Source organism: Pelmatolapia mariae, linkage group LG15, assembly GCF_036321145.2.
Source record: "Pelmatolapia mariae isolate MD_Pm_ZW linkage group LG15, Pm_UMD_F_2, whole genome shotgun sequence".
Taxonomy (NCBI): Eukaryota; Metazoa; Chordata; class Actinopteri; order Cichliformes; family Cichlidae; genus Pelmatolapia; species Pelmatolapia mariae.
Window position 1 is genome coordinate 37,954,763 of NC_086240.1, and position 26,289 is coordinate 37,981,051.

Here is a 26,289-nt window from a genome sequence, read left to right on the forward strand (position 1 = left end):
AATTTGCCCTTTGTGCATGGGGAGGCCCCTAGCTGTCGTGATGCAAGGTGAGGAGACACTGGGGGCAGATGGAACCTGCTTGTCACCTCAATGGTCTCCATTCTCCCCCCGTATGCCCTCGCTGGCCCGCCCCGCCCATCAGGACCATTCACCCAGCGCTCCAGTGGGAACGTCCAGGGACCCTGCGTTTTGGGATGGCCCCATATAATGAGCCCCTCTGGATGGCTTGAATGTGATGCCATTGTTCTACCAGGGGCCATTAAACCACCTCCTGGGCAAACAAGAGCGTCCCTCTTCCTTTATGGGGCCCAAGAAGGCAACAAAGAGAGGAGTCATTGAGACACAGAGGGGCCGCTCTTTGTTTGGTGTCCTTTTTGCTGCTCCTCAATGCCTGGGCTGGGAAGGGGAGGCTCCTGTTGGTCTTTAGCGCTTCTCATTTTGCCACAATCCCTTGTTTGGCCAAAGTGGAGATGTGAACTTAATTGACTTGAGTGGCCCCAGTGCACCATATAGCAAGTAAGCTGCAGGAGATACAGAGAAGATACTGGACATCTGTAAGTGTCTTTGGCTGCTCAGACAGCGCTGAAAAGCTGAGAAGAAAGTTTTACAGCCTCAGAAACGCCATCAAATGAGACCCTAGAGGATTTCATACCACCCGACTTCAAATGTGAAATGTAACGGAAATAGGGCTGCAGCCTACAGGTACACTGGCCGAATGGTTGGCTGATACTGAACTCTGACTGAATTCCGCTTGTTCGTACAACTGAGAAAAAAGTGCAATATCAATAGCCCTCAAGGAATAATCCATTATTTTTGGTGGAAGGGGATGAAACCAAGTGTAAAACTTTGGGTGTTTATCATAGTTCACACAGCCCATCAGAGAGTACAAGATGTAACTTGTTTCACGTTTTGTCTGCTGAACGCTTTCTCAGAATCTGCTTTGAGTAGCTGTCAGAGAGGTGTCATTTCATTAAAATACACGGTCGAAAAAAAATGCAAACATTGCAGCTGCTTGCATGTCACCGCTTAAACCCCCCCCAATATTTCAAACTGTTTGGTGTAATGATCATATGTAGGAGCCTCTGGTGATAGATTTGATGAGTCCAGCATCTACCAGCAGCAGCAGCTTCAGAAAGACCAACTTGGATGCTATATATGAAGACTTCTGTCTCATTAAAACAGAAAAGAAGATATCTGAATAGAAATTCTCCGGTTTATTTTTTAAACACAAGAAGCCCATTATGGTTATGACTAAATAACTTCACTGGAATCACTGGTTTATACAGTTCTTTGGGCAGCTGCACACTGGTCATCTCTCAGGAACATTAAATACGTTGCTAATAATAGAGCGTTACATTTATTCATAATTCAGTCAGGCTAACAAGACCAGGAGGTACAGTAATTCCAAAATTTGTAATAGTCAGCACAGTGAGACATAGCTTCCATATACCTTCCCTGCATAACACTCCTGAGAGTGAAAATCCTTTGAACATCCTGAGCCTAAGAGGATGCAGGCTGGGTTGAACCATCCCTCATATATTAACAGGCCCTGACCTCAACCTTTCCTCCAGCCACCATCCTGGGCAGTGAGGCTGATTAGCCGAGGGCAGGTGCTGAGCGTCAAGCTCCTGAAGAGAGGTTAAAGAGAGGAGTCACCACCTCCCTGTGTGCGGCTGACTGGCTTGCTGCCACCATGTCATCCATCCTGTAGTCTAATCGAGTTATCATATCAACAAATCTCCCATCGGGGGCCCCCGCAGATGACACTCCCAGAAAGAAATCCAGAGGGGGGCTGACAAATTTCTAGCAGCAGGACTCTGTGGAAGAGAGCTGGCCTGCCAGGAAGCAATGAAAGGTACCTGCAGCCTCCGGTCAAGCTCCCCTCTGAGGACGACACTCATGCTGGGCGCCACGCTGAGGCAGTTATTCGATTAGGCTGTGTGATATGTGGGCAACTCCATTCTGCAGCCTGTGGCTGAGTGAACCACCCACTGGGAAAACTGCTCGAGTTACCATGGGGAAAGAAAGAAAACAATCTGGGAAAAAAGCATCAAATCGGTCAGAAAACCTATAATGTGAAAGATAAGCTTAAAGAAAATTAGGCGAACAATTACATCCCATATTAGATCTTGATCTTGATGGATTCAAGTTGAAAATCTTACTCGCATACATATATATATATACAAACATACTGCAGTTCAAGCTTTTGAGATCTCAATAAAACTTTCTCAAGTGTTTTTTTTACTTTTAGTATTCTTATATACTTGTTATATACATATATATACAAATCCTACACATGATATCGCTCCTATTGCACATTCCACACCCCTGAACAATATTACACTTTCAGTCTTGCACAAAAAAAGCACTCAGCAGGGGTTAGTGGGAGTAGGGGGTAGATGTGCTGGCCCAAGAGTTGACCTGCCACTCCACTGCTACCTGCTGCTAAGGCACAAAGGAACCCCTGGGCGAGCTGCGCCAGGAAGAAAGGCAAGGCAAAGAATGAGTCAACTCAAACTGCACAGAGAAGAAGAACCGCATCTATCCTCCATGACCACTCTGTCATCCATGAATACTATTTACGCCACAGGAAGTCTTTTCTCTAACAGACCCCCCCCTTACCCTCCTCTTTGCCTCACGCTCTCCCCACAATCACAGGAACCCTTCTTGTCTTCTGTGTTCTGCCTCATCTTTTTCCCCCTCTTTTTTTTAATAGGCTAAATCAAGAGAGATGCTCCCCAAGCATTGCAAATTGATTATGGTGGTGAACATTTATTACATGACAGCTGGGGGTCTATACGGTAGAGATGTGAGACAGAGGGAGCGTGCTGGGGAGAGGAATGCGGGGCTCATCCTCAGGGTCATCATTATGATCACACATTGAGTGTCACAAGGGATGACTGCTGTGCACGAGCTTCACAGAGAAGCTGCTAGAAAACTAGGACAAACTAAAAAGATAACTGACTTATGTCTCAGAAGGTAATTTCTGTGAGTTTGATGTCATTGCACAAATTCAATGACATTTAGCTTCGGCTAAAATATTTCTTAGCTTTGTGTGAGTGAAATACTTGAGAAGTACACAGGGACACCTTTTTATGAGCTAAAAGAACTTAAAATTTAACGTAATACTGCTTTTTTTTAACTAAAGGTGACGCAAAAAAGAAATGCCAATCTTTCAGATTGTTTTACTTTTTTGGACTTTAATGCGATTCTTTTGTATTCTGTTGTAATTGATTTATTTTACTTCGCTTTGATGTATGAATAATAATAAAAACAATGCCACAAATTATACCTTCAAAATAAGTATAAATACCAAAACATGTCCAGTAACATATGTTTATGGACATGTTTTCCCAAGTCATATGTGGTATGTTCTACAGCAGACCTTTCTCTTGTTATCTCTCCAGTGAGAGGTTAGACTCCTGCAAATGTAATAATGTCATCATGGGCTGTTTCACCTGATACTTTTTATGACACCTCTGAGAGTCTTTGCAGAGCGACTAGAGACAGCGTGGGTGGAGAACAGTGGCATTGTACAGTGATTTCACTTAGAAGTCTGATCCTGCTTCACAGAATACGGTAAGCAATATTTAAAGAAATGAGATGCAAGATTCTGTTCAGAAAAAATGTAACTTTTAGAAATAATCTGTGATATCATCAAAGTAATACACCAAAAATCTCTTGAGGTCATTACAGAACAACTTTAATTATAAAGCACAGCTGTTTTGGTTATAGTAGCTTGTGGATCTATTTCCATTATACTAAAGTCATACTCGGGGAAACAGTGGTTGGATGTCAAGATGGGGATAAAATGACAATAGAAGAAATCTGCTATCCCTGACAGACATGATTTGTCTACGTACAGAGAAGTTTACATTAAACAGAAATTGACATTAACTACATCCAGAACCTCACAGAACCTCCAGAGAAGTTCAGACATTTCTCCATAAATAAAGAGCCAAAGCTCTGAGCCCATAACAGATGTTTAGTGAACAGAATTAAACTCAAGCCAGTTGCATAAGATAACGAATTAATATAAAAAAAACTAAATGTTCAAAGAGAAAGAAATCAAGCTGACAAAAAGTGAGGTAACAGGCAAGAAACAACAAAATAAACACTTTAACACTGTGCTGCTGCCATCACACATGTTCAAAGATTCTTGGCACGTTACAGGTGTAGATTAGTGTCCATCACCTGGTACTGTCAGGTGTCTGAACAGTCCCAAATTCATCAAATCATGAACCTCGTCATCCAGTGTAAGATCACTTTTCTAGTACATTAGAAAGGAGAGAGTGTGTACTCAGGTCCACTTTGTTATGCACAGTGCGAGCTCAGATCAGCAGGGGAGTGTGGAAGAGAAGCAATCGTGCTCGAACATGCCACAAAGCAACAGTTCCTACTGTGAGTTATGATCCTGGTGTTACCACTTTTTCCTTATTCCTTTTGTTTCCTGTTGCTTATTTTCAGCATCTCGTACCAATCAGTCACCACACTTCGAGACTTGTGTGTTCACTGAGTATGCCAGCTTTTTCAGTCCTTCAGCCTGGTTCTAACTTTGATGCTTAAGATCTAGTTAAAGTCTTGTTACAGTTTTCCTCTTATTACTTCCTGATCTTCTAGTAATCCCATGTTTCCATGCCTCAGGGTCCACATCACCACTTGTCCGTGTGCCATTTGTCTTTCTCCACTTTCCATGATCAAATCTTCCTAAATGAAGCCTGCCTGTCCTGCTCTCCACTCAACACTCACTAGCAAGCCTTGCTCTCATGTCTCCATAGCCCTGCTACCTACCAGCTCCATAGAGTCACTCAACACTCGGCAGCTTCCACTGCCCCATGGCTCAAACCCAAATCACCACAAAACTACCATAAAATTCAGGTAAACCTCATTTTACTGCCATCTTTTGTGCCTCCTTGTTCTGGTCTTGGTTCCATATTTATAAAAATGTCCTTAAATCCATATTTTCCCATTTATTTTGTTGGTGGCACATGTCAGCTGCTGTCACTGAGTAACTCTGTATCAGGGTGTGTATCGTGTTAGGTTTTACTTGGCCGAGTCTTAGTTTTTGTCAGAGAAAAGCAAAGACTGACCTAATTGTAAAGAGCTGTCTTACACTTCTTTGAAATCTGGCTCTTGGGAAGCCTCACATCTGTACATGAGGGTGTGCGTTCGTTTACGCTCACATAGATGAGCACAGACCCATTCATATTACCAAAACACCTAACACACAAGTGTCCATGTAGACAAGAACAAACACAACTGCACATCCATGATCTCCTAATAGCCTATAATTGTTGTGTAACCTGGTTTCTAATTAAAACCAGTTGAATTCGATGTTAATCCTTTCTGGAACAGGATTATTTAATCACTTACCTTCTCTAAAATGGTCTAGATATTAAAATGTTTGTTTTACATGTAATGCTTTCAAACACGAAAATAACCCTACCCAGAGTGGTACCAATCATTTTGTTTCTACAGACACAAATCCAGGGAGTGAAAGGGACAGATTTTTGGGGGGTCACCCCTATTGTAGATGGCTATAATCCGGCCAGCGGCACCTTCGAACGGGACAAAGGGATAGCGAGCGGCAGGATGCCAGTCCTCAGTTCCCCCAGTGCTGCATACAAAGCTACTGCCATATGAGTAGAACGTCAGTGTGGCTAGTAGAGCTCTTGCTGGGAAAGATGCAAGCTTAAACCCACGCCAAGCCAGGGCTCCAACAGCACTCTGAAGAATAGCAAGTGGGTGAAAGCACGGATCACAATGAATACCTAAACCCCCCATTCAGGCAGACCTTGAGAAGCACAGGTTGCCTCTGTGGTCGGTCCGCCTCTGTTCTTTTGCTCCTTTCTTCACCTTGGGCTGAGAGTTTGCTGAGGTCGGCAGCTACCTTGGAGTACTCTTAGAAGTGTAAAGAAGGACGACAAGACAGCAGGCAGACTTTTACAGAATAGCTTTGTCACAACTGGCGTGACCCAGACCCGGCCCATGATGCTGTTGTTGCTCCACTAATAGCCTGCATCAGCAAAAAGACAAAAGAACTTTGGTGATTGTTAGATTTAAGGGCGAGCTTCAGTGAATAGGACAGTCCAAATGAAGTCATTGTACACTGATGGAGGAGCTGGGGGTTAGTTGAGGTTCATCACCAGACCAATACCCAGGCCTGGAATAATTAACCAGAGACAGCTATTAATCTTAACCAATGACAGTGCGTGAAACAATGGAGAGTGACCAATCACTGAGCCCATGTCCACCCTAGGGACCTGAACTCACATGAGGGACCATCCATGGCAGTGGGGGACTGAGGTAGTTTAACCATGTTAATGTATCAACTCCACTGAGCTGAAAGTACAGTGATTGATGAATTGCACTTCTTTGAGGAAAGAGACTGAAAGACAAATCTCACAAAGCCAGCAGGAGAGACCAAACTTAAATGTTCTGCTGACAGTGCAGTTTCCCTGTTGTTGTAAACATGACAAAGGCAATCCAGTTAATTTTACAAAGCTCTAAGTTTACAAAGCTAAAAGTTTTCTGAGTTTTAGTATTGTATGTCCATTATCTCATAGGCATAGTAGGAAAATTTATATATAAAAACAAACCATACAGAATACTCTCAGAGTCTGAAAAGGTTCACTATATATTAATAAATAAAAGTAAGCTCAAAATGAATAGTGACGACACAGTTGTCTAGTCTGAGTGTTGAGACATTTATGAAGACATACGTATGAAAATATCCACAGCCTACAGCAAATACAGAAATTTAAAGATGCGACAGATAACTGGTTAACTACAGTGATGGAAAACATACTTATATTGCAAAATCAGAAAATTTCCATATAAGCATTTAGAGCATTTAAATGAGATAACTCTAAAAGGAAAAAAACTGCACGTGACATTGTTTAAGTGTTATCTGTTATATAGGAGACAAGTGAAATGGGCAGAAGGAGGACAAGGAGGGGAAATGGAGGTATCTCGAGAGACAAGAGGCCATGGAAGGAGGTTTTGGGGAGGTGGTACAGTATGTGGCAGACCCCTGGCACACACGCCAGCTCCACTTTCCACGGTGCTCACTCTCTTGATGCAGGGCTCCCCCAGTGCCCCTGCCCTCCTCCTAGCTCAGCTTTGTGTGCCCGCATAATCTCCCAGCAAAGGAGGCGATGCAGGTGGTCCCATCCCAGGGAAGGCTCACACATCCCCCTCCACCCTCCATCCTCTATCATGGTTTTTCTCTCTCTCTGCCTGTACTTGTCTTTCCACCGGGGCTGCCTGCATCCTCTCTTTCTTCAGCCCCCGGCGTGGCAACACAAAGAGACACCTCTCTGGCAGAGATAAACCTATTTCAGAGATGCAGAGGGTGGGAGGGGAGGGGGGAAGACGTGTGACGCTGCCCACCTCCTCTTCCCTCGTTCCCCCTCGTCTTCCCCGTCTTGCTCTCGCTCCCGAGGAGAGCTGAACTGCGTTGGGCTTCAAGCACCATTTGCGCCTCAGTGGCTTGTGTTTATGTCTGCCTTTTTCTGTGTGTATTCAGACGGTTCAAAGGGTTCTGCCTCTATAGTTCACCAGTCAACCTGATCCATGGTGAAATGAGGAAGCAGGGGGAGTGACAGCAAGGGACAGTTTCAGGGTTTAAGTGGAGGTTACAGAGGGTAGTGAAGATTAGGGAATGAGAATCACAGAGTAGCTAATGAATGCTATCACGATACAACGATTATAACTAGTGATTCTCCAATACTCGATACATTGTGAGACGTCTTTGGTCAACATGTCAATGTCACTGAAAGATTTTAAAAAATACACCTAATAATTAAAAAAATATATACACTAAGCTCTTGACATCCCTTTACCCTCACCAGGAGGAGTCACATGTATTTTTATTAAAAATAAATATTTATTTTTTTAAAATAAAAATATCAATATTTGTTTCCATAATTTCATCGATATGTTGATGTACTGCTGCTTTGTGACTCTTCTAGTGTTATCTCCAAGTTTGTTTGTTTCACAAAGAGGTTCTAAAAAAGGGGGAGAAATTGAAACTAACATAACTGAAAATCACACCAAAGCAGCATTTCCAGTCTCAGAGTTTCCTCAAACTTACATGGAAGACGGAGGGAAGTGAACCCGCCATCGCTGCATCAGAAGCAATTACCTACTTCCAGGATACATGGACAAAGTCCATATCACTCAGTGGAAAAACCACTAACATGGTTTCTGTCTTGCCCTGACATCATTGTTATCACATTCACCCCCCCCTTCTTCACACAAATCAGACATGGAAAATTGCCTGGTATTCCCCCCTGGGCGCTCCCAATCACGGCATCAAAGGCATGACGCAAGGCCAGGACAAAATGGAAGCCATTATAGCTAATTAGCTGCTGCCCTTTAAAGCAAAGGAACCTTCTTGCTGTCGGAGCCCTGAGTGTGTGTCAGAGCAAATGCCACTGACAGCTCCCACGCCACAAAGCAGAAGGAAGGAGAGAGGGAGGCAGGGAGGGAGAGAGGGAGAGACGGCTGGAGGTAAGGAAAAAAAAGAAAAGCTGGATGAGGGGGATTGTGAATAAGCTGAAAGGCATGCATATGATTTCTTTAAAAAAAAAGAAAAAGGCTTCCTGATTTTATGATGGAGGAATAGCAGAGGAGAAGTGGGGGGGGGGGGGGGGGGGGATGTTGAGGGTCACTGGAAGATGAAGCAGTGAAACCTGGGGTGGGGCTTGAGGCGCTGAGATGCACGTGATGAAAGGAGCTCCTTCTTTTCTCTGCCAGGATCCACATTGGCATTCTTCAAGCTCACCCAAGCAGAACTCCTTCACTCTCTCTCAAACACACACACACACACACACCACACACACACACACACACCACCCACTTCCATAAAATTCAAATGTGCCTCGCTGCATCCTGAACTTTATCACACACCTGAAGGTCTGCGTGCTGCCTGCCCTTCCCTCTGCTCGTCTGTCATCATGCTCCTATGGTTACAACAACCCTAAACCACACACACACCTACACACACACACCTACACACACAGAGACTCAGAGATGGGGATAGATAAAGAGAGGACACACATGGTTACACACGCAAACACACACACACACACACAGTTAGTTAAACACTGCATGCCCCCCCCCCCCCCCCCCGGCGGCTCGTCTCAGCCTGTGTATGCAGGTATTACAGTCTAATCGCTATTTCATTCATTCTCTTCATCCGTTTCACTGTTGTTCTTCTTTTTTGCTCACTGCGGAGCACCAACATTACCACTCCTGTAGGGTAGAAGTGCTTTTAAACCTATTTTAATTATCTGGAAAATGTATGTACATAAAGTAGAACTTGTTCAGCTACATTTGATCTATAATATAAACGTGTACTACGGTAATATATGAATTCCAAGTTCAGAGTGCAGGAGTTTTGAAATCCTAGCTAATTGTGAAATCAGGTTGAGGTCCACACGTTGCCTGGGCCACTGCAGCACCTTTATTCTTTTCTTTTTCACTTATACTTTTTAAATTTGCTGCTGTGCTTGGTGTGTCGTGTTGCATCACCCAATTTCAACCAAGCTTTAGATGTCAGGCAGAAGGCCTCACATTTGGTGTTCATAGTTAGATATATATGTGTATATGTATATATAACATCCAACCGAGGGCTGTAGAGTATGAGATGTAGCTCTAATCTCAGGGTGGATGTTCTGGAACATCCAGTTCTGAGAAGATTGTGGCATTGTGTTAAAAAAGCACACCTGAAGGCTCCAGACCAGCAACATGCTAAAAGAGGTGGTCACGCTTTCTGATCAACAGTTATCCTCTTTATTCCTATGAAAGCAGTAAGGGTGTATTTAGTTTTTCACAGGCCCGCAAAATCCTCAACTTCAACCGGAAAAAAATATTCACATTTAAAAAATGTATGCCTTCACAACATAGATATGGTCAATAAACAAAAAAGTAGGACAATTTCAGTCCAACAGTCTGCACTTGCATGGTAGCTGTCTCACTGCCTGGTCACAGAATGAATCTTTCAAGCTGATGATTAAGATAAAATTTCATTTCTTCTCATCTTTTCTTGTGCTGCATACCTCCCATTCAACTACACAACACCGGGTTTGCTTGTTTATTCATTTCCTCCCAAGCACACACAGCCTTTCAGATCTCCAGAAGCACTACAGATACTAACAAGAACAGAAGTCAAGGTCTTGTCCACCCACGTATCCAATCTGTCCTTCCCAAATGAGCGCCGACGGATGATTTCCTGCTCACTGGAATTGTTAACCTCTTATTCCCTGCCGAAGGCTGGTGGGAGACTCTGAAAAAGGGGTTAGAGGTCTGGCATCTTTTCACACATCTTTGCAGACATAAAGAGCAAACAAACCTTGGGGTCTTTATCACTGAAATCTAAACCCCTTGGGTGATTTCATGTCTGCAAACTGAGGCTGTGGGACACAGCGATGACCACCTGTTCTCTGTTTCTCCTCATAGCTGCTTTTGTCATGGGCTTTGCATTCTTTCAAACTATTACAGTCCCAGGGTGAAACTTAAGCTTTTGCCAATTTCTCAATGACTGCCTCGTATATGAGAACCTATGCAGCGCCCTTTCATTAGCTTCTTGTGTGTCTGTCTTCATTTGAGGGAAATTAAAAACAGGAAAAAAAGCTATCTTGTAGGTTTCTATAGGTCTCACAGTTTCAGCACGAGCATCACACGAGTCACTGCTGCTGAATGATATTGGAGAGGTTTTTTTTGTTGTGTTTTTTTGACAAAAGCACTGATTTACAGGGGGGCTGTCTATTGAAATAAACTGAGTCGTGGAAGTATTTATTGAAGAACTTTGAAGGGGGGTTAACAGGAGACAGTGAATAGGGCTCCTCATACAGATAGATTCCATCAAACTGCTATAAAAACTGAAGGGAGCGGAGTTTCATTTATGGGGTAACATGGCTACATTTTACTGCTCTGTGTCATTGAGGCAGAGGAGGCAGAGAGGACGCCTCTTTTGTTTGCTACACGGCTGCGGCAGACAATGATCGCGGCGTGTGGAGCGTAGGAATGTCCTTACTGTAGACACTCTCGGAAGTCGGGTTCGAGTGTGCGTCTGTCGCTTTGTCCTTGTGTCAGTGTGTGTCCATTTTCATGACAGATAGGACTGTGGGAAAAGTGCCCTTACAAACAGCGTCTATTGTCTGCCCTCCATTTATTAGCAGAACGGTTCATTCCGCTGATAAGTGATGGAGAGAACCGTAGATGAAACAAATTCAATCCACTGCAGCATTGTGACTCGCTTGCATGAATCACTTCTGATTAGCCTCAAGCTGGCATGGTCTGGCGGTCAGTGAAGCTGCGAAACCACAAGGAGGCCTCACAAAAATCAGGACTCGCTGCCGAAAACCAGTCACTTCTCTTTCTATTTTGATCTCACTACAGAGGCGCTCATAAACCACTGTCAGGTTTCAGTGTCACTGTCGTCACATAGTCAGCCATAATGGGCTCTGACTATTATTAATACAGGGCCTGAAGCGCTCCCAGCTACATCCAAGGGCTCACCATAAAATATGTTAATCAAATCGGGCCCCTGGGGCCCCTCAAAGGGAGCTTTAGCAGAAATTGAATATCACTGATGGTTCCGTAGGAGGGGTCGTTCTCAAAGGGGGGAGGCCCTAACCCTGTTAGTCACACAGGTCGGGGCTCAATGATGCTGCATATTTCCAGTCACTGTCAATTACACTGATATCGTCTGTGGAGGGTCGCACGCACACAGCCAGCGCTTCAGGAGAGTGTTCAGCAACTGGTGGCTGGAACTGTGGAGCATGTGGGAAAATCAGAGTGTGTGTGTGTGTGTGTGTGTGTGTGTGTGTGTGTGTGTGTGTGTGTGTGTGTGTGTGTGTGTGTGTGTGTGTGTACGGGTTCGTACTATCCTGGTGGGGACCAAAATCTGACTTTTACTATCCTGGTGGGGACTTTCTGCACCGTGGGGACCAAAATCCAGGTCCCCTTGGGGTTGAAAGCAATTTTCACACTCAAAATGCGGTTTTACTGTCAGGGTTACAATTAGGTTATGGTTAGGTTTAGGGTAAGGGTTAGGGTTAGGCATTCATTTTTAATGGTTAGGGTTAGGGTAAGGGGCTAGGGAAAGCATTATGTCAATGGGATGTCCCCACGAGGATAGCAAACCAGACATGTGTGTGTGTGTGTGTGTGTGTGTGTGTGTGTGTGTGTAAAAGAGAGAGGGAGAGTCTTCTGCACAAATCCTCAGCTCAGGATGCCACTTGCTAATAACGCTAATGTCTTCTGGCTGAGTTAAGGGGAAACGACCCTGCCAGCTTTAGATTAGCTGATCCTCAGATGATCTGATTATGCAATCTATGACAGTACTACCACTTTTCTTGGAGACAGGGTAATAATTGTGGCTGTGAAGGTTTCAACCTAGGCCTATGACAATACATATAAGAAAGCAAACAAATCCATTTACATAGGCATAATAAGATAGAAAGCAGAAACCTAAAGGACAAAATAAGCAAAAATTATTCTGAGAGCAATGTAATATCTATTTTCAAAAGAAGCTAAAGTCATAAAGAAGTGGGAAGTTGTAGTTTCCTTAATTATAGCATTTTAGTTTGTTATCTTCAGAGTTATTTTGAGGTGCACAGTAAAACCAATTTGTAGGCTGCAATATGCTGTTAGAAAACTATACCAGCACAATCCCAAACCAACACGTGAATCTATTTTAACTTGTGGTTTGGATACCACATCTGCAGAAAGTGACTTTAATTGTGGAAAGAGTGAAAAAAGCTTCTTATCTAATAAAAGCCCATAAAGAGTGGGCTGCACACGTCTGTTAGAACCTCTGGCTTCACCATCAGTGTCATCTGAGTGTTAACACAGTCAGAATTCAGAGTTTTATGTGTATCCAGCGCATGAGATGGCGTAAGAACACACAGATTTAACCAAAAGCAGTCATTTTGTGTTTTACTGCAATAGTGCTTTTGCTGTTCACCTGTTATATTCAGTCCCATGTGTTTGTGGGTAAAGATAGCCAGAAAAGCATAGTCCAGTAATCCAGTACCTTTATTTCAGTTTCTCCTTTCTCTCTATAATATCTGCACAGAACAGCTAAAGAGGTAACAACCTATATGACAATTCACTTATGATGTGTTTCAGGTTGGGTAAAAGGATGGAGCTCTCTTTACAGTTAAACATAAACAGCATTAGCAGTTGTGATTGGACACCAGTGACTGGCACACTACATCATTGGTGCTGAATTGCTGTCCTGATGCCGTACGCATCTTTCCCATTCACTGACTTATCTTGGATTTCAGAGTTGACACACTGCAGCTTCCCTTGCAGCTGCTGCAACTAAAAACAAAAATAAGAAACATTTTATGTGTTTGTCTACATAATACAATACCATCAGAAACTTGCCACTTCTTCTTAGTAGGGCTGGGTATCGTCACTGATTTCTAGAATCGATTCATTCCGATTCACAAGGTCCCGAATCATTCGATCCACGATTCGATTTAATTAGATTTAATTTGATTCGATTCGATTCAATTCGATTTAATTCGATTCAATTTGAATCTGGGAAACTTTGACAGTCAGAAATATTATAATTCAGATCAGTACATTTACATATTTTTGTATCTATAAAAAGGAAGCTGACACACGCAAGTCTTTATCAAAGGTGTGAGCATCACAGCAGATGCCTTTGTGTCAAAGTAGCTGAAGATAAAACACAGAAAAACATGAAGGTGGTTTTCCTGGCCTTGGATTTTATAAAAATATTCTGCAGTACATCAAAAACGAAAGAAAACCATTAATCAACATATGAACATTACCTCTGACGTTACAGCGGTTTTATTAGAGACACGGCTAAGCGTTTTGCATTTTGCATAATTTTAAAAAGTTTGAATTTGTTCAGTATTGAACGGCAGAAATTAGGTTTTCTTTTCGGAAGTATGTAAAAGGGAAAAAAAGCAGCGGCCGACAGCGCTGTAAACAACAGTAGACTTGTGCGTAACAAGCAAGCGAATAATACAGAAAAAAGATTTTTAGACGGGAAACTGTTCTTGAAGTACAGAGAGAGAGAGAGAGAGAGAGAGAGAGCTGTGCATGACGTGTGGTTTTATCGTGGTGGAAGCAAAACAGTAAAAGTCAGAGTGAATTCATGACCATGTTTATGTGAAGCGTAGTTTGGATCTTCTTTTGCTGCTGTTTCGCTCAATATTGTTTGGAGAGAGATAAAACTAACAGCTTTAGAATCAGCGCAAAAAGGGCGTGAACACAAAGCGCGGACCCGCCGACAGATCAGCATCAGCGAGCTGTCGGCTTTCAGCCCCGACCGTGTCCGTGCTGTCAGGTGAGAAAGGCGACATCTCACTGATTCTGATCCGCGGGTCCGCGCTGTGTGTTTACGTCCTTGTGCAGAATCCGTGTACCTGCTCTCATTTACTGTCTTAGCTGTTTGGTGGTTGTTGAAATTTTGTGAGATTTCACCTGAGATTCTGGCATTTCGGGCAAAATAAATTTATATTAAAAAATCGATTCAGGATTTTAATGAATCGATTTCACGTTATCCAAGCCAGAATCGATTTTAATCGATAAATCGATTATAAAAACCCACCCCTACTTCTTAGGTCTCTGCCCACACTAGGTGGCTACATTACAGCTTCTTGGGATAATCAAATCAAATTTCTCAAAGAACCCAGTTTTTACAAGTCCAGACACCATGACAAGCCTGCCAGTACCCCAACTCAACACTATACACACACATACACACACACACGCGCGGGCATTTGTGTCATTCATGATGCAAACCAAAGCTGAGATAACAGGGTCTAGTGGGAGTGTTGAAGAACACGCTTCACAAAGGTGAAGCTACACAGACAGAGGAGGTGGGAAGCATGGAGCACACACACACAGAAAAACACCCTCAGTTTAGTTTAAACCCACACTCTGGCTTTGTCAACCAATTTGGAAAGCAGATTGACAAGCAAAGACACCCAAGCACGGTCAACATCATGCACTCACAGTCTCTAAATGACATGGACAAACTCTTTATTTTGCAAACACTTGCACACACAGCTAGCTTTGTGTCTACAGCGTCTTGTGGTGGTATCTCTGTGGCCAGCTCCTCTGCAGTTCCCGCCACTGGCTCCAAGAAGGGAAAGAGGATTAACTGCTGGTCCACGTCACAGTTTAGACTGCTTTTGCATGGATGGAGTAGAGGGAGGTGGGATAATGCCATTTCATGTCTCTGAATACCGACATGATGCAATGTATCTCAATGGTGAAAGTCCAAAAAAGGAACATGCAGAAACAAAACTTAAGTAAACCGAGAGAAACAAAGGAGAAACCTGAGTGACTGCTTGAGTAGAACCAAGCAGCAGTCAATAAAAAGATAAATGTTAAATTTTGAGCTGAACTACTTTTCCACCCCACGTCGCACTACGAGTCCCAATAAATGTATGCATAAAGCTTTTGGATATGACACTTTTTTTTCAAAATTTGTCCAAGTAAACCATCACAGCGGACGTTCAGCTTTAATTCTCAGCATTTTAACAAAAGTATCGCATTGGCTGTTTAGGAATGACACAAAGAGCCCTATTTTCAGTGGCTCAAAATGAACTTACTGGCAATTTACTGACAAACAGTTTCATGGCAAGATGAGGCTTGTTCCCTCATTATACTATGATAAATTGAGCAGATAAAAGATCCAGAGAGAGCGTTGAATTAATTTTTTGTAGCTGTTTGATATAACAATACTGAAAATCAATCAGAGACATAGAAACATTTTTAGATGTGGCTAAATCAACATCCTGGTTCAGTCTTAAAAAGGATGAATGCACTGACAAGCTCAACAACACCAAAAGGCCCAAAAGACCACAGAAGACAACTAAAGTGCATGATGACAGAATTATTTCTATGATTGAGAAAAATAACTTCACAAAACCTAACCAAGTCAAGAACACTCCCATGAATGGAAATGCAGAGGGTTTACAACAAGGTGCAAATCTCTGATTAAACTCAAGAACAAGAAGTCCAGTCTGTCAGAAAACACCTGTAAGAGCGTGCACAGTTTCTTTGCACAAAGATTAATTTGCACCACAATGGTGAGAAGAGTAAAGTATGGAGAAGGAGAGAAAAATCTCATGATCCAAAAACATATCACATTTGCTGTTATGTCGGTTGTTGAAGTATGGACATGTATGATTGCCAGTGGAACCAGGCCACTAGTGTTTATTGATGATGTGACTGCTGATAGAAGTAACGGGATGAACTGTGAAGTGTAGAGGGCTATACTCTCTGCTCAGAGTCAGGCGAATGCTGCAAAACTGATCACACAACACTTCATAGTATAAATGAATAATGACCCAAAACATACAGCAAAAGGAATCAGAGTTTCCCGACGCAAAGAAATAGGATAGTCATCAGTGACCAAGTCAGCCATCTGTTCTCAAACCAATAGAGCACGCTTTTCAGTTACTGAAGACAAAAATGAAGACAGAAAGACCCACAGACAAGCAGCAACTGAATAACGTTTGTCCAATTAGTTTACATCTTTACTCACATCATTATTCTTGCATTTAAAATCCACTGTGGAGAATTACAGAGGTAAAATTACAATTACTGGAACCAAAACAAAAACAAGGAGCAGAAAAAATCCATTGAGCATGGCTGATATGTTAGGAGGTTGGCTTGGCTAATGGCAAATGGTGGAGTTAAAACCCCACTAGAAGTGGAGCAAGGTGGATGAACCTTTTCAGATGTCAATCAGAAGATGGAGCAACATAGGGGGGAACTCTCTGGTGGTCACACAAGTGGCCAGCAGAGGAGGTGGAACCACAAGGCAGGATGGTGACGAAGACGGGACCACTCTGGTGGCTGGGTGGGATGGTTGAGGGTGGTGGCCTGGACAAAGATTGATGGCAGGTGAGGAGCGGAGCACCTGCAGCAATGAAAATGAGCCGGGCTTCTGCAGCGACAGACGGTCCTGAAAAGGCAAAGGAGGTGTTGTTGAGCACCGCGCTTCTTCTTTGAAGAACTGGAGGAAGTGAGCTCTGGCAAGCAGGTGACAGCCTCTGTAGCAGGTCTGCTTCTAGCTGGTTGCAGGCTCAGCCAGCCCACGCTGGCCACAGGTGAAGGAGGGACCTGAGGACCTGGCACCCAGGAGGCACGGTATCCCCCAGGACAACACTTTCTAGTCGGGTCCTCATGACCAGACAAGTTTTAATGGAGAGTGGTTCATACTCAGGGGTAAGCCCTGGCTTAAGTTTAGCAGTCCTCTTTAAAAAGGAGACAACCCACTGGCACCATTTAAAATTTTCATTGTCTGCTTGGATCATTGCAGTTGCTTCATCTTGTTCTAAGATGTGTGGAAGTGAAGAACCTCAGATTTCTGAGACAAACAGCAGAACAAAAGACAGGCGTTTATTAAAACTGATTAAATCCAAAACATCAATAATAAAAACAGGCAAAACAAATTCTGAAATCCAAAGCAAACTCCTAACACTGGAATTTCCAGAAATTAGCCAAGGTCAACATGCAGAGAACATTAGATACACTAGGGAAGTATGACGTACCAGAGGACACAAGGAGACTGAGGCTACACGAGGTAACAAAATAAGTGGAAAGTGGAGGGTACTGAGATACAGCTGAATCTAATCAAGGTAATGACACACAAGAAGTCAAACTGCATGCAAGGCACAGGAGATAAATGACTACCAAAGTAAAAGTGAGAAACAATAACTGGAATCAACAGAATAAAAAACACATTGACAATGAAATGGTGGGAGACACACAAAATAAACTTTCATACAAACAGCTGTACACAGTCCCTCATTTTCAGGGGCTCAAAAGTCTGAAAATCTGATGCTATTAAATTTTATACATATCCTTCTGAGATGCTATGAACACTTATAATTGTACTGTGACAACTGGACAGTCTAATCACAAATAATACTACTTGGTGTGAGCGTTCAGTCAAATAAAAAAATTACAGCGAGCTGAAAGTAGACAAAAACAAAGACAATGGAAGTGATGACTACAATGTCAAACATTATGTCTGGAAACACAGTGGACTGCACTTCAAACACTGCACAAAGCCGCACACGCCCAACAGTCAAACACATTAGAGCAAGTTGCTCTGCTGGATTCTTCATTAGTGGAGAAGTTTCCTCTTTCAGAACACATTACCATCATTTCCCATGCTGACGTGTGAGCCATTAAATCAAAGAATACAAACAAACCTGTGTTCACAAGTGAGACTTAATCCATCAGTTTCAGTGCCGACACCTCCCCCGTATCCCATGCTCCTGTGTGTGTGTGTGTGTGTGTGGCCTTGAAGTTGCCATTACATCATTAACACCATCATCATGGCTTTCTAACAACAACAACATCAGTATGTTGATTTACTGACATCACAAACGTGCTGGCTCCATCCCAGCTCCATCAGAGAGCTGGGGGGAAAAGAGCTGGACATCCGGAGCCGTTTGATGTATTCAAGGGTCAAAAAATCTGGTTTCTCTTTCCCTTCATCTCAGAGGGGCCCAAGAGTCTGCGAAAGGAGCTGTTAAAAGCAGGAAAATAAAACCAGCCACGCGAGGGCAGAGCTTGTAGATCATGCCGTCTAACTGCATGTAAGTTGAGTGTGCTGGGGCTGCGCTTCTCTCCTCTGCTGCACTTCACAAGTCTCCCTGGGCCACGTTAATTGATCTCAGCCTTGCTCGCATGTGCAAAGAGACACAAACCCCAACACAATAACAGTGATGTAGTGTGCAGATAAGCAGTCATGCTCTCAAACACCTGAACTCACACTTCTGTAGATGAACAGCTACCTACTGTTACCCCTTATACACACAAAAGATGACCTGAGTAAATCACTTGATGATATTGCCATATGAAAATACAGACGTATAGGGAAACCTAACCAAATTGAGGCTGAATCGTGTTATGCACTGCATGCACATAAACGTAAACAGACTGACACTAAAATGTGTAGTTAACCCTGACCTCTAATTTTCTTTAAAAAGCAGGTAAGAGAAAATTATTATGGAATTATGGTGTCCAGGAAAAAGCACGAATCCTTGGTACCTTTTCTTTAGCTAAACTGACAGTTTACAAAGCTATTGGAATACTTTATTTAATTGTTTTTACAAAATTGACTCATTTAGGTGTCATATTACTACATTAAAATTAAAATCTGGGAAAAAACTATTTAACATATAGTATTAATGTCAGTGTTTAAAGGGACATATACAATCAGCAAGAATAAAAAATCTATTTACTGTACACATGTCTGAACAACCAAACAATCAGAAACAAATGTTACAAGAACAAAGCAAACATTGTTTAATTAGTTGTTCTTGTGCAGCTTTTTTTAAACACCCTGAGCACATGCTATATTACTTCCCAGAAAAGCAGCTAACAGCTTATGTGCTTATGTATTACACATTGTACTTGTTTATTGTGTTATATTTTTTATTATAATTATTTCCTTTTCATTAGAATGTCCTGTTTTTCTCTGGGAACACATCTTTGAGGTCTGACCCCAAGGTTTGGAAACTTGGCTTTGAAGGATGAAAGAGTGAGGCTCACAAGTGCTTCATGAAGAACCTCTTTGTGCAATATCAAAACCAACCAAACTGTCACCGTTGGCAGTTGTTTGGACGCTACTGTGGTGGGAACTTGTTTGCCTGGTCTATTTGTTTGTTGTGATGGTCTCTGAGGGGGTGAAACCCTCCCACCCAATTGGCCTTGGGTTCCAGAGTAGCTGGAGGACAGGTCATACAAAGGCGCAGTGTGATGGGGTCATCACTGTCACAGCCCACAGTTCGAGGATGTGCCAACTCCGTAACTGACAGCTGCCTATGGTTGCCATGTCCTGCTCTCCTTTAGTCACTGTGCCCTGAAACCATCCACTATAAATGATCAACAACATGTTTACGAAACAAAAGTTGGAGGATGGGCTACAGGGCTAAAAAAAAAAAAAAAGAATAAGACAACTTCCAAAGGCTGTAGACTATAAAAGAAACAATCATCCAGCATCACAGGGCCACCTTTGCTGGAGTTCTTGTTTGTGAGTGCGTGTGAGAGGCTGGGCTGGTGAGAAACATCATGGATTTACATAGCAGTCTGCGACTTCAAATGAGGTGGCTGACGTTTGAATGGGCTGGTGGTGGGAGCCTCTGGTGGGGTTTTTGTTGCCATGCAGGGTGAGCCAAGGATAGTGGGCACACACACACACACACTACTGAGATTTGTGTGTAGACAGCTTGTCCTGTTTATTGGGCCTACAGGTTACCATAGGAGCCCAGCACAAACTGACTGTGTAGAGACAAAGAAGGAGTATAAGAGAGTGATAGGGAGACTGGGAAAGGGGGGCACTATGTTGAATTAGAGACACTCTGTGGGCTGCTAAGAAAGAACAGAACTCTGATGAGTAATACACTAATAATAGGGGAGTGAAGATCATATACCATGACATGTGGATACCCCTGTGTAAGCTGCTACACATCATTTAAAGCTTTCTGATTCTGTCAGTGACAACAATAGCTTTTATGGATGAGTGACAAATGTGAGCCCAGTAGTCCATGCTGTTTATTAGCCTTACGTGAATGCACAAGTTAAATCTGACTGCAATCTTGCAGCTGCAACATTACATACTAAGGAAGCCAGAAATAAACTGTGTGGTTTCCTGATTCTCCTGGTTTTTACAACTCACCTGATCCAAATATGTGGTCTTGCTTTATCAACAAATGCCCCTACGTCCTTGTGCTCAACCTTGAGGTTATTTTACCTTCCTAACATCATTTTTTCAGGCTTTCCCACAACTTCCTTTATCCTCTTAGATTATTTCAATTCCAGTGAAACAGTCTGGGAAGGAAAAACATTTCTTTTCTGAACATGGGCCAATACCGGTGATGAGGCATCACATGTTCACATCTCTTTGTTTAAGTCACAAGCCAAAAATACTGGCAGCCATTACTCTACATAAGCCGTTATACTCCTGATTCAATAAACATGATGCTGTACATTTTGTTGCACTTGGCAAATAAAACGACTGACCTTCTCTCAGTAATTCTGAACATGTCACACTGATATAGAACAATGATTAAAAAACGTCCTAAAATACGCCTGGACAGCCGTGGTTAAACGTCTGACCACATCCAAACATAACAGTGTGAACCTCAGGAGGAATAAATGTTAGTTCAGCACACAGAGAACCAAAGGGAAAACCCTTTGCTCTTGACAAGGAACACCTGTCTGAGTGAGTGTATGCTCTGGAATGAGTGTAAGCCTCTGGGACAGAAGGAGGAGAGCATGTGAGCGAGTGTGTGCATATGTGTCTATCTGTGTACAAAATCTGTGCAAATACCCAGTGGGGGTCATAAATGAGTCTACAGTAAACTTAAATTACAGATCTAACTTTCCATTGTAAGGCATTGCTTGGGTCAGGATTCAGACGGCATACACACACACTGATCCACTTCCGCCCACACAAATCCAACACTTCTCTCTCCCCTCCCACAGCTTTCCCTTTCCCTGCCTGCCCTGCCGGCTGGCTGACGAGCCGTGCTGCCTGGCTCTGTGGCGGTTGCCCTGTCTATCAGTCTATTTCCAGGCTCAGAGCCCAGCGTTGAGGCAGGCAGTCAGTCAGTCAGGCGGTGTGGTGGAGGGCAGAGGGGTTGATGCGTGTGTCAGAGAGGCGCTCTCCCACATTCCCCCGGCGGCTGGCAGCAAGCCGGGCCTGCGGAGGGGGGTTCGCCTCTTTCTCACGACCTCTCAGGTTCCTGCGCTCATCTGGGAGCTATTCATTTCCTGCCAGAAAACAGCCTTCCCCTGCAACTGCAGGAGGAAGGGGTGTGGGGGGTGCAATGGGATGGGGGGAGTCGAGGGGAAGGAGAGGAGTTTGGCTTCAAAATGAGTCCAGGGCTTGGTACAGCAAGCCCTGGGCTTAAATCATAAAGCTCTCGCTTGTCTGGGCCACAATCAAAGACAGCCCCAGTGATGGGCCAGGAGAGCGAGGGCGAGCGAGACAGAAGAACTATGGGAGAGAGAGAGGGAGAGCGGACCATATGGTAGCACTTAGGGAGCCAAAGAGGAAGCATAGGGGCTTTTTTCCTCCCCTCTTTTCACTCCCTGCATGCACGCGGAATGTGGGAAAAGTTAATGGACACGCATGGCAGCTAACCCCCCGGTCGTGTTGTGACATGTGTGCGGTCACTCCGGCAGCTTGGCCACTGCACTGGGTAATTGGAGAGGCTCATAAAGTTGTTCTCCAGAGGGGAAGAGACCACTGAAGATGCTGGTGGGTGGGGGCAGCAAGGGAGGAAACGGAGCAAAGGCGGCGAGGCAGGGTGGGAGGGCTCAGCAGCTGGGTGTTGTCCGGGTCACACCACGTGCCTCCCAGACGTCCTGTGTCCAGCTGTGGCCCCAGGGCTCAGGGCAGGAAGCTTGACATTGGTGCAAGCACAGCTGGAATGTTGTGGGAACATTGTGTGTGTGTGCGTGTGTGTATGACTGTATGTGTCTCTGAGTGTGAGTGCCTTTGTGGAAAATCTCTGCCTCTCAGGAGGCCGACTATTATCCCATGCGGCAGCCCTTTCCTTGAACACCCCCCCCCCCCCCCCCACCTACCCATTTAACAACCCACTACCTCACCCACTGTGCCCTTTGGCCAGGCATGTCCTCACCGAGCAACCTCCATAAATGCACACGCAAAACATATGCACGCACAGGCACGAGCACACACATGGATTCAATCAAACACGAGATGCATGGCTCCCTGTAAAAAGGTGTGATGGAAATTCAAAATGATGGCACTTATCCACACTTTGTGCCTCTTAGCACACTGATAATTGCAAACACCTGCACCCCCTCCCTACACACACCCCCTTCAAAGAAGGGCCACACTCGAATAGCTGGAGGGGGCACACACACCTGGGCAGAGCAGAGCAGAGCAGAGCACTACCACATGGCTCGGTGACGATGTATTTAACGTGGTCTTCTGCTTTTAAACCCCCGGCATCGAGGAGCTCAGCCAACACAACCCGGTGCTCCTCTCTATACCTACTGTCAGACAGATTAATGCTGTTGCTGATGTGAAAATTATTTCAAGAGATGAAATTTGCATCATCATTTGGGGCTTAATCACATCAAACTGTTTACTGGTCATCAGGAACGGGGACGACCTCTAGTTTGGAAATGCTCATGTGGGAAGAGCCATGGATTATTTGCAGCAGTAAGACGACATGCACTTCAGTATATCACAATACATATGTAAGAGATCCAAACTAAGATTGAATATCCAGAACAGTTTTGATGCAGTTATGCGGTGACTGCTCTTACAAGTTTACTCAAAGACACATCTCAAAGGAATCACATGAGTTATAATGAAGTGATAACTTTACTGTTACATCAACCAGATCTTAAATTAGACAAAATAAATAAAAGACAGTTTGATTAAGAGACAACCCACACTGCAGCCATCTAAGGACTTACTGATCCAACGAGACCAATCACACTGCAATGCACTCCCCCGCTGCTAGATGGCGTAAGTGACCTCTGTAAAGCTCGTTAAGTTTACAGAAGGAAACGCCAAACAGCTGGACTTCAAGTGAGAAACACCAATTTCTTGCGCCAGTGTCTGACTGATTACAGCACCGACTGTCTCCCGCCTCATTCACTCAAACAGATAATGGAGTTACAATTAGTCCAGTTTACTGACGACCAGCTCAACTTACACGTGTCAGTTGGTTAGTGCGCATGTTGTGCATCCTAATAAAACATAAACTAGTTTGTAAATAAGCTGAAACATACAAATCACTGCTCTGACGATTATTACTCATTTTCCCATTTTTAGAAAAAAAAATTCTAGATAATTTGCGAGTTTAAACACTTTTTTCACAGTCTGACCAAACTATAGTTTTAAAACAGAGCTTGCTGGTTTTATGTATAGAAAGTAACTTTTCACGCAATAAACACAGGAAAAATAAACTGAAGCTCATATGAGCCACAGCTGAGGTACTAGCTAATAGGATTTACTAATATATTATTGTCATTAGCATTTATATGGAGATTCTTATTTTCGTTTTCAAGCAGAAGAAGAAGAAGAAAAAGAAGCAGGAGAAGCGCCTGTTTTCATATCTTTACAAATTTATTTGTCTTCCAAAACGAAGAACAGCATAAGAGCATTAAACATATCTTTGGCGTCACACGGTAAAAAAAGACAACTCATATATATATGTATATATATATATGTAATGCAGTGAACGGACTTCCACAATACAAATCCCATTTCAATATGAACTTTACTCCCTTGTTAGCTGTACAAATATAGTGCATACTCTTTCCATTTTACAAGAACTAACAGGATTCAAAACAACTTCCTAACATTGAACAAAGAAAGAGCTAGTAAGTGTCATTTCAAGTCTCTGCGGCCCTTCCCCGCTTTTTCACCAAGGTCGCCACACTGAATCCGTGTTGCCAGACGGGGCTCCGGGAGACACCGCGGCCGGAACGGGCACGGGCGTGCTGACATTGTTGGCGTACACGGGAATAACGGGGCCGTTTGGCGCAAATGCCGCGTTGGGTATGAGGAACGCAAACTGTCCGTCTGTGGCAGGCACGATCTGGAAACCGCCGTACACTTTGGTGGCGTCTGAGGGTAAACTGGCCGGTGAGGAGCCACCTTTACAGGATACCGGGTTCATGGGCAGGACCTGTGGGGACGAGTTGGGGATTTGCACCATGGACTGGCCGAAGGAGGGATGTGTTGGCCCGGCGGTGGAAGGGAGCTGATGTTGGTGCTGATGCTGGCTGGGATAATTCATGGCATTGATCTGGGTCATGCAGTTGGCCAAGTGGCCGAGGAGTCGCGTCCTGACTTCGGTGTTGACACCTTCGCAGGTGGACAGGAACCGGGTCACTTCATTCATGCACTCACTGAATCCGGCACGATATTTTCCCAAGACAGTGGGGTCGGTGTTCAGGGCAGCTGCAAAGAAAACAAAAAATGATATATTTAAATCGAGCACGTTCACCTCTGGCTGTAAGAAAATTTGATTTTTGGGGTTTTTGAAGCCGACTTGCTAGACTAGCGTAGATGATCTAAAAGACACAGAAACCGATTAGTCCGAAAAATGCCACTTACCGGTCATTTGAGCCCTCTGGAGGTTCCGGAGATGCTTCACAGTCATCTCCAGGATGTCCGCCTTCTCCAGTTTGGAGTGTCTGGAGCTCTGAGGAAAGGGGACGGAAAACAGACCCGATGAGCATCACGCACCCACTTTCTTACTGTTTGACAGATGAAGTCTGGAAATCTATTAATAACGAGAATGACGAGCGAGCACTTACATCTTTTTTGAGAGCATCCAGGATGAGAGTTTTCAGCTGCCCCAAGCTCTCGTTGATTCTGGCTCTTCTTCTCTTTTCCATAATTGGCTTTGACGACTAAAAGAACACAAAATGATAAAAGCTGTTAAAAACCATTTGTCTTGTTTGGTGCGTAAAAAGCCAAAAAAAAAAAAAAAATCCTCCCTTTGGACTAGAAGCGTGTGAGAAATTGTGTCCGAAATGAAATGTTGAAGGTTTTTGTTTTGTTTTAAATGACAGTAACGGGTAAATATTGTCAATACCAACCTTTCTGTGCTCAGAGGCTGTCTTGGGTTTATCGGGAGTTGTGTTCATGCTTGCCGGGGTTGCAGCAACCGGAGAGGAGGAGGTTTTTTCCATCATATCGGCAGGCATCTTTTTTATTGAGAAATATCCCACAAAACCACAGGAAATTACGATCCAATTGTGCAGAAAAGCAGGGGAGGTGAGAGTTTTCAGATTGAGATATTTAAAAGTCTCTTCTCCCTTGAAAAAAAAGAAAAGAAAAAATCCTGAGATGTGTATCGAGTTAGAATCCGTTAGAGCGACGTGCAGCAGTAGCGACTACCAGGAGCGGATGCAGTCTCTCTGTTGGGCTCTCCGCGTGTGGCTTGTATTTATATCTCTCACTGCACGCGAACGGCTCGTGTGAAACTTCCCAAACTTTCTTTCCCACAGTAACTTTCCACCAATCAGGGCGAGGGACACGCGGCCCGAAGGAGGACGGCTCGTGGTCGGCGCCCTCCCATTGGTTGTTTGGCCGCTGGAGCTGGCGGCCAATGGCGCGCGGCCCGGGTTCAGGGCACAGCCGGGGAAACTGCCGTCAGTCTTCAATCATCGTAGCGTTTACATATTAACAGTGGAGCCGCTGACTGGGCAGAGGAACTTTTTTATTTACCGGACAGCACATGACCACAGAGAGCAATTATATTTATGATG

The 26,289-nt window shown here is 43.9% G+C and overlaps 1 protein-coding gene across 1 annotated transcript; it reads right to left on the reverse strand.

Moving 5' to 3' along the window:
- Positions 1-24,149: 24,149 nt before the first annotated feature.
- Positions 24,150-25,927, reverse strand: her6 (hairy-related 6). Its single transcript, XM_063495314.1, has 4 exons — positions 25,618-25,927; positions 25,333-25,428; positions 25,130-25,217; positions 24,150-24,973 (listed from the first exon to the last, which is right to left on the reverse strand). The coding sequence occupies exons 1-4, from the start codon at positions 25,723-25,725 to the stop codon at positions 24,432-24,434; spliced, it is 834 nt and encodes a 277-aa protein (XP_063351384.1). The 5' UTR covers positions 25,726-25,927; the 3' UTR covers positions 24,150-24,431.
- Positions 25,928-26,289: the final 362 nt, after the last annotated feature.

Bases quoted from the DNA above. Each gene is read 5' to 3' on its own strand.
- her6 (XM_063495314.1), bottom strand. From the start codon at position 25,725: ATGCCTGCCGATATGATGGAAAAAACCTCCTCCTCTCCGGTTGCTGCA. The intron at 25,218-25,332 runs GTAAGTGCTCGC...CCCTTTCCTCAG, and splicing joins TGGATGCTCTCAAAAAAGAT to AGCTCCAGACACTCCAAACT. The intron at 24,974-25,129 runs GTAAGTGGCATT...TTTTCTTTGCAG, and splicing joins CCAGAGGGCTCAAATGACCG to CTGCCCTGAACACCGACCCC.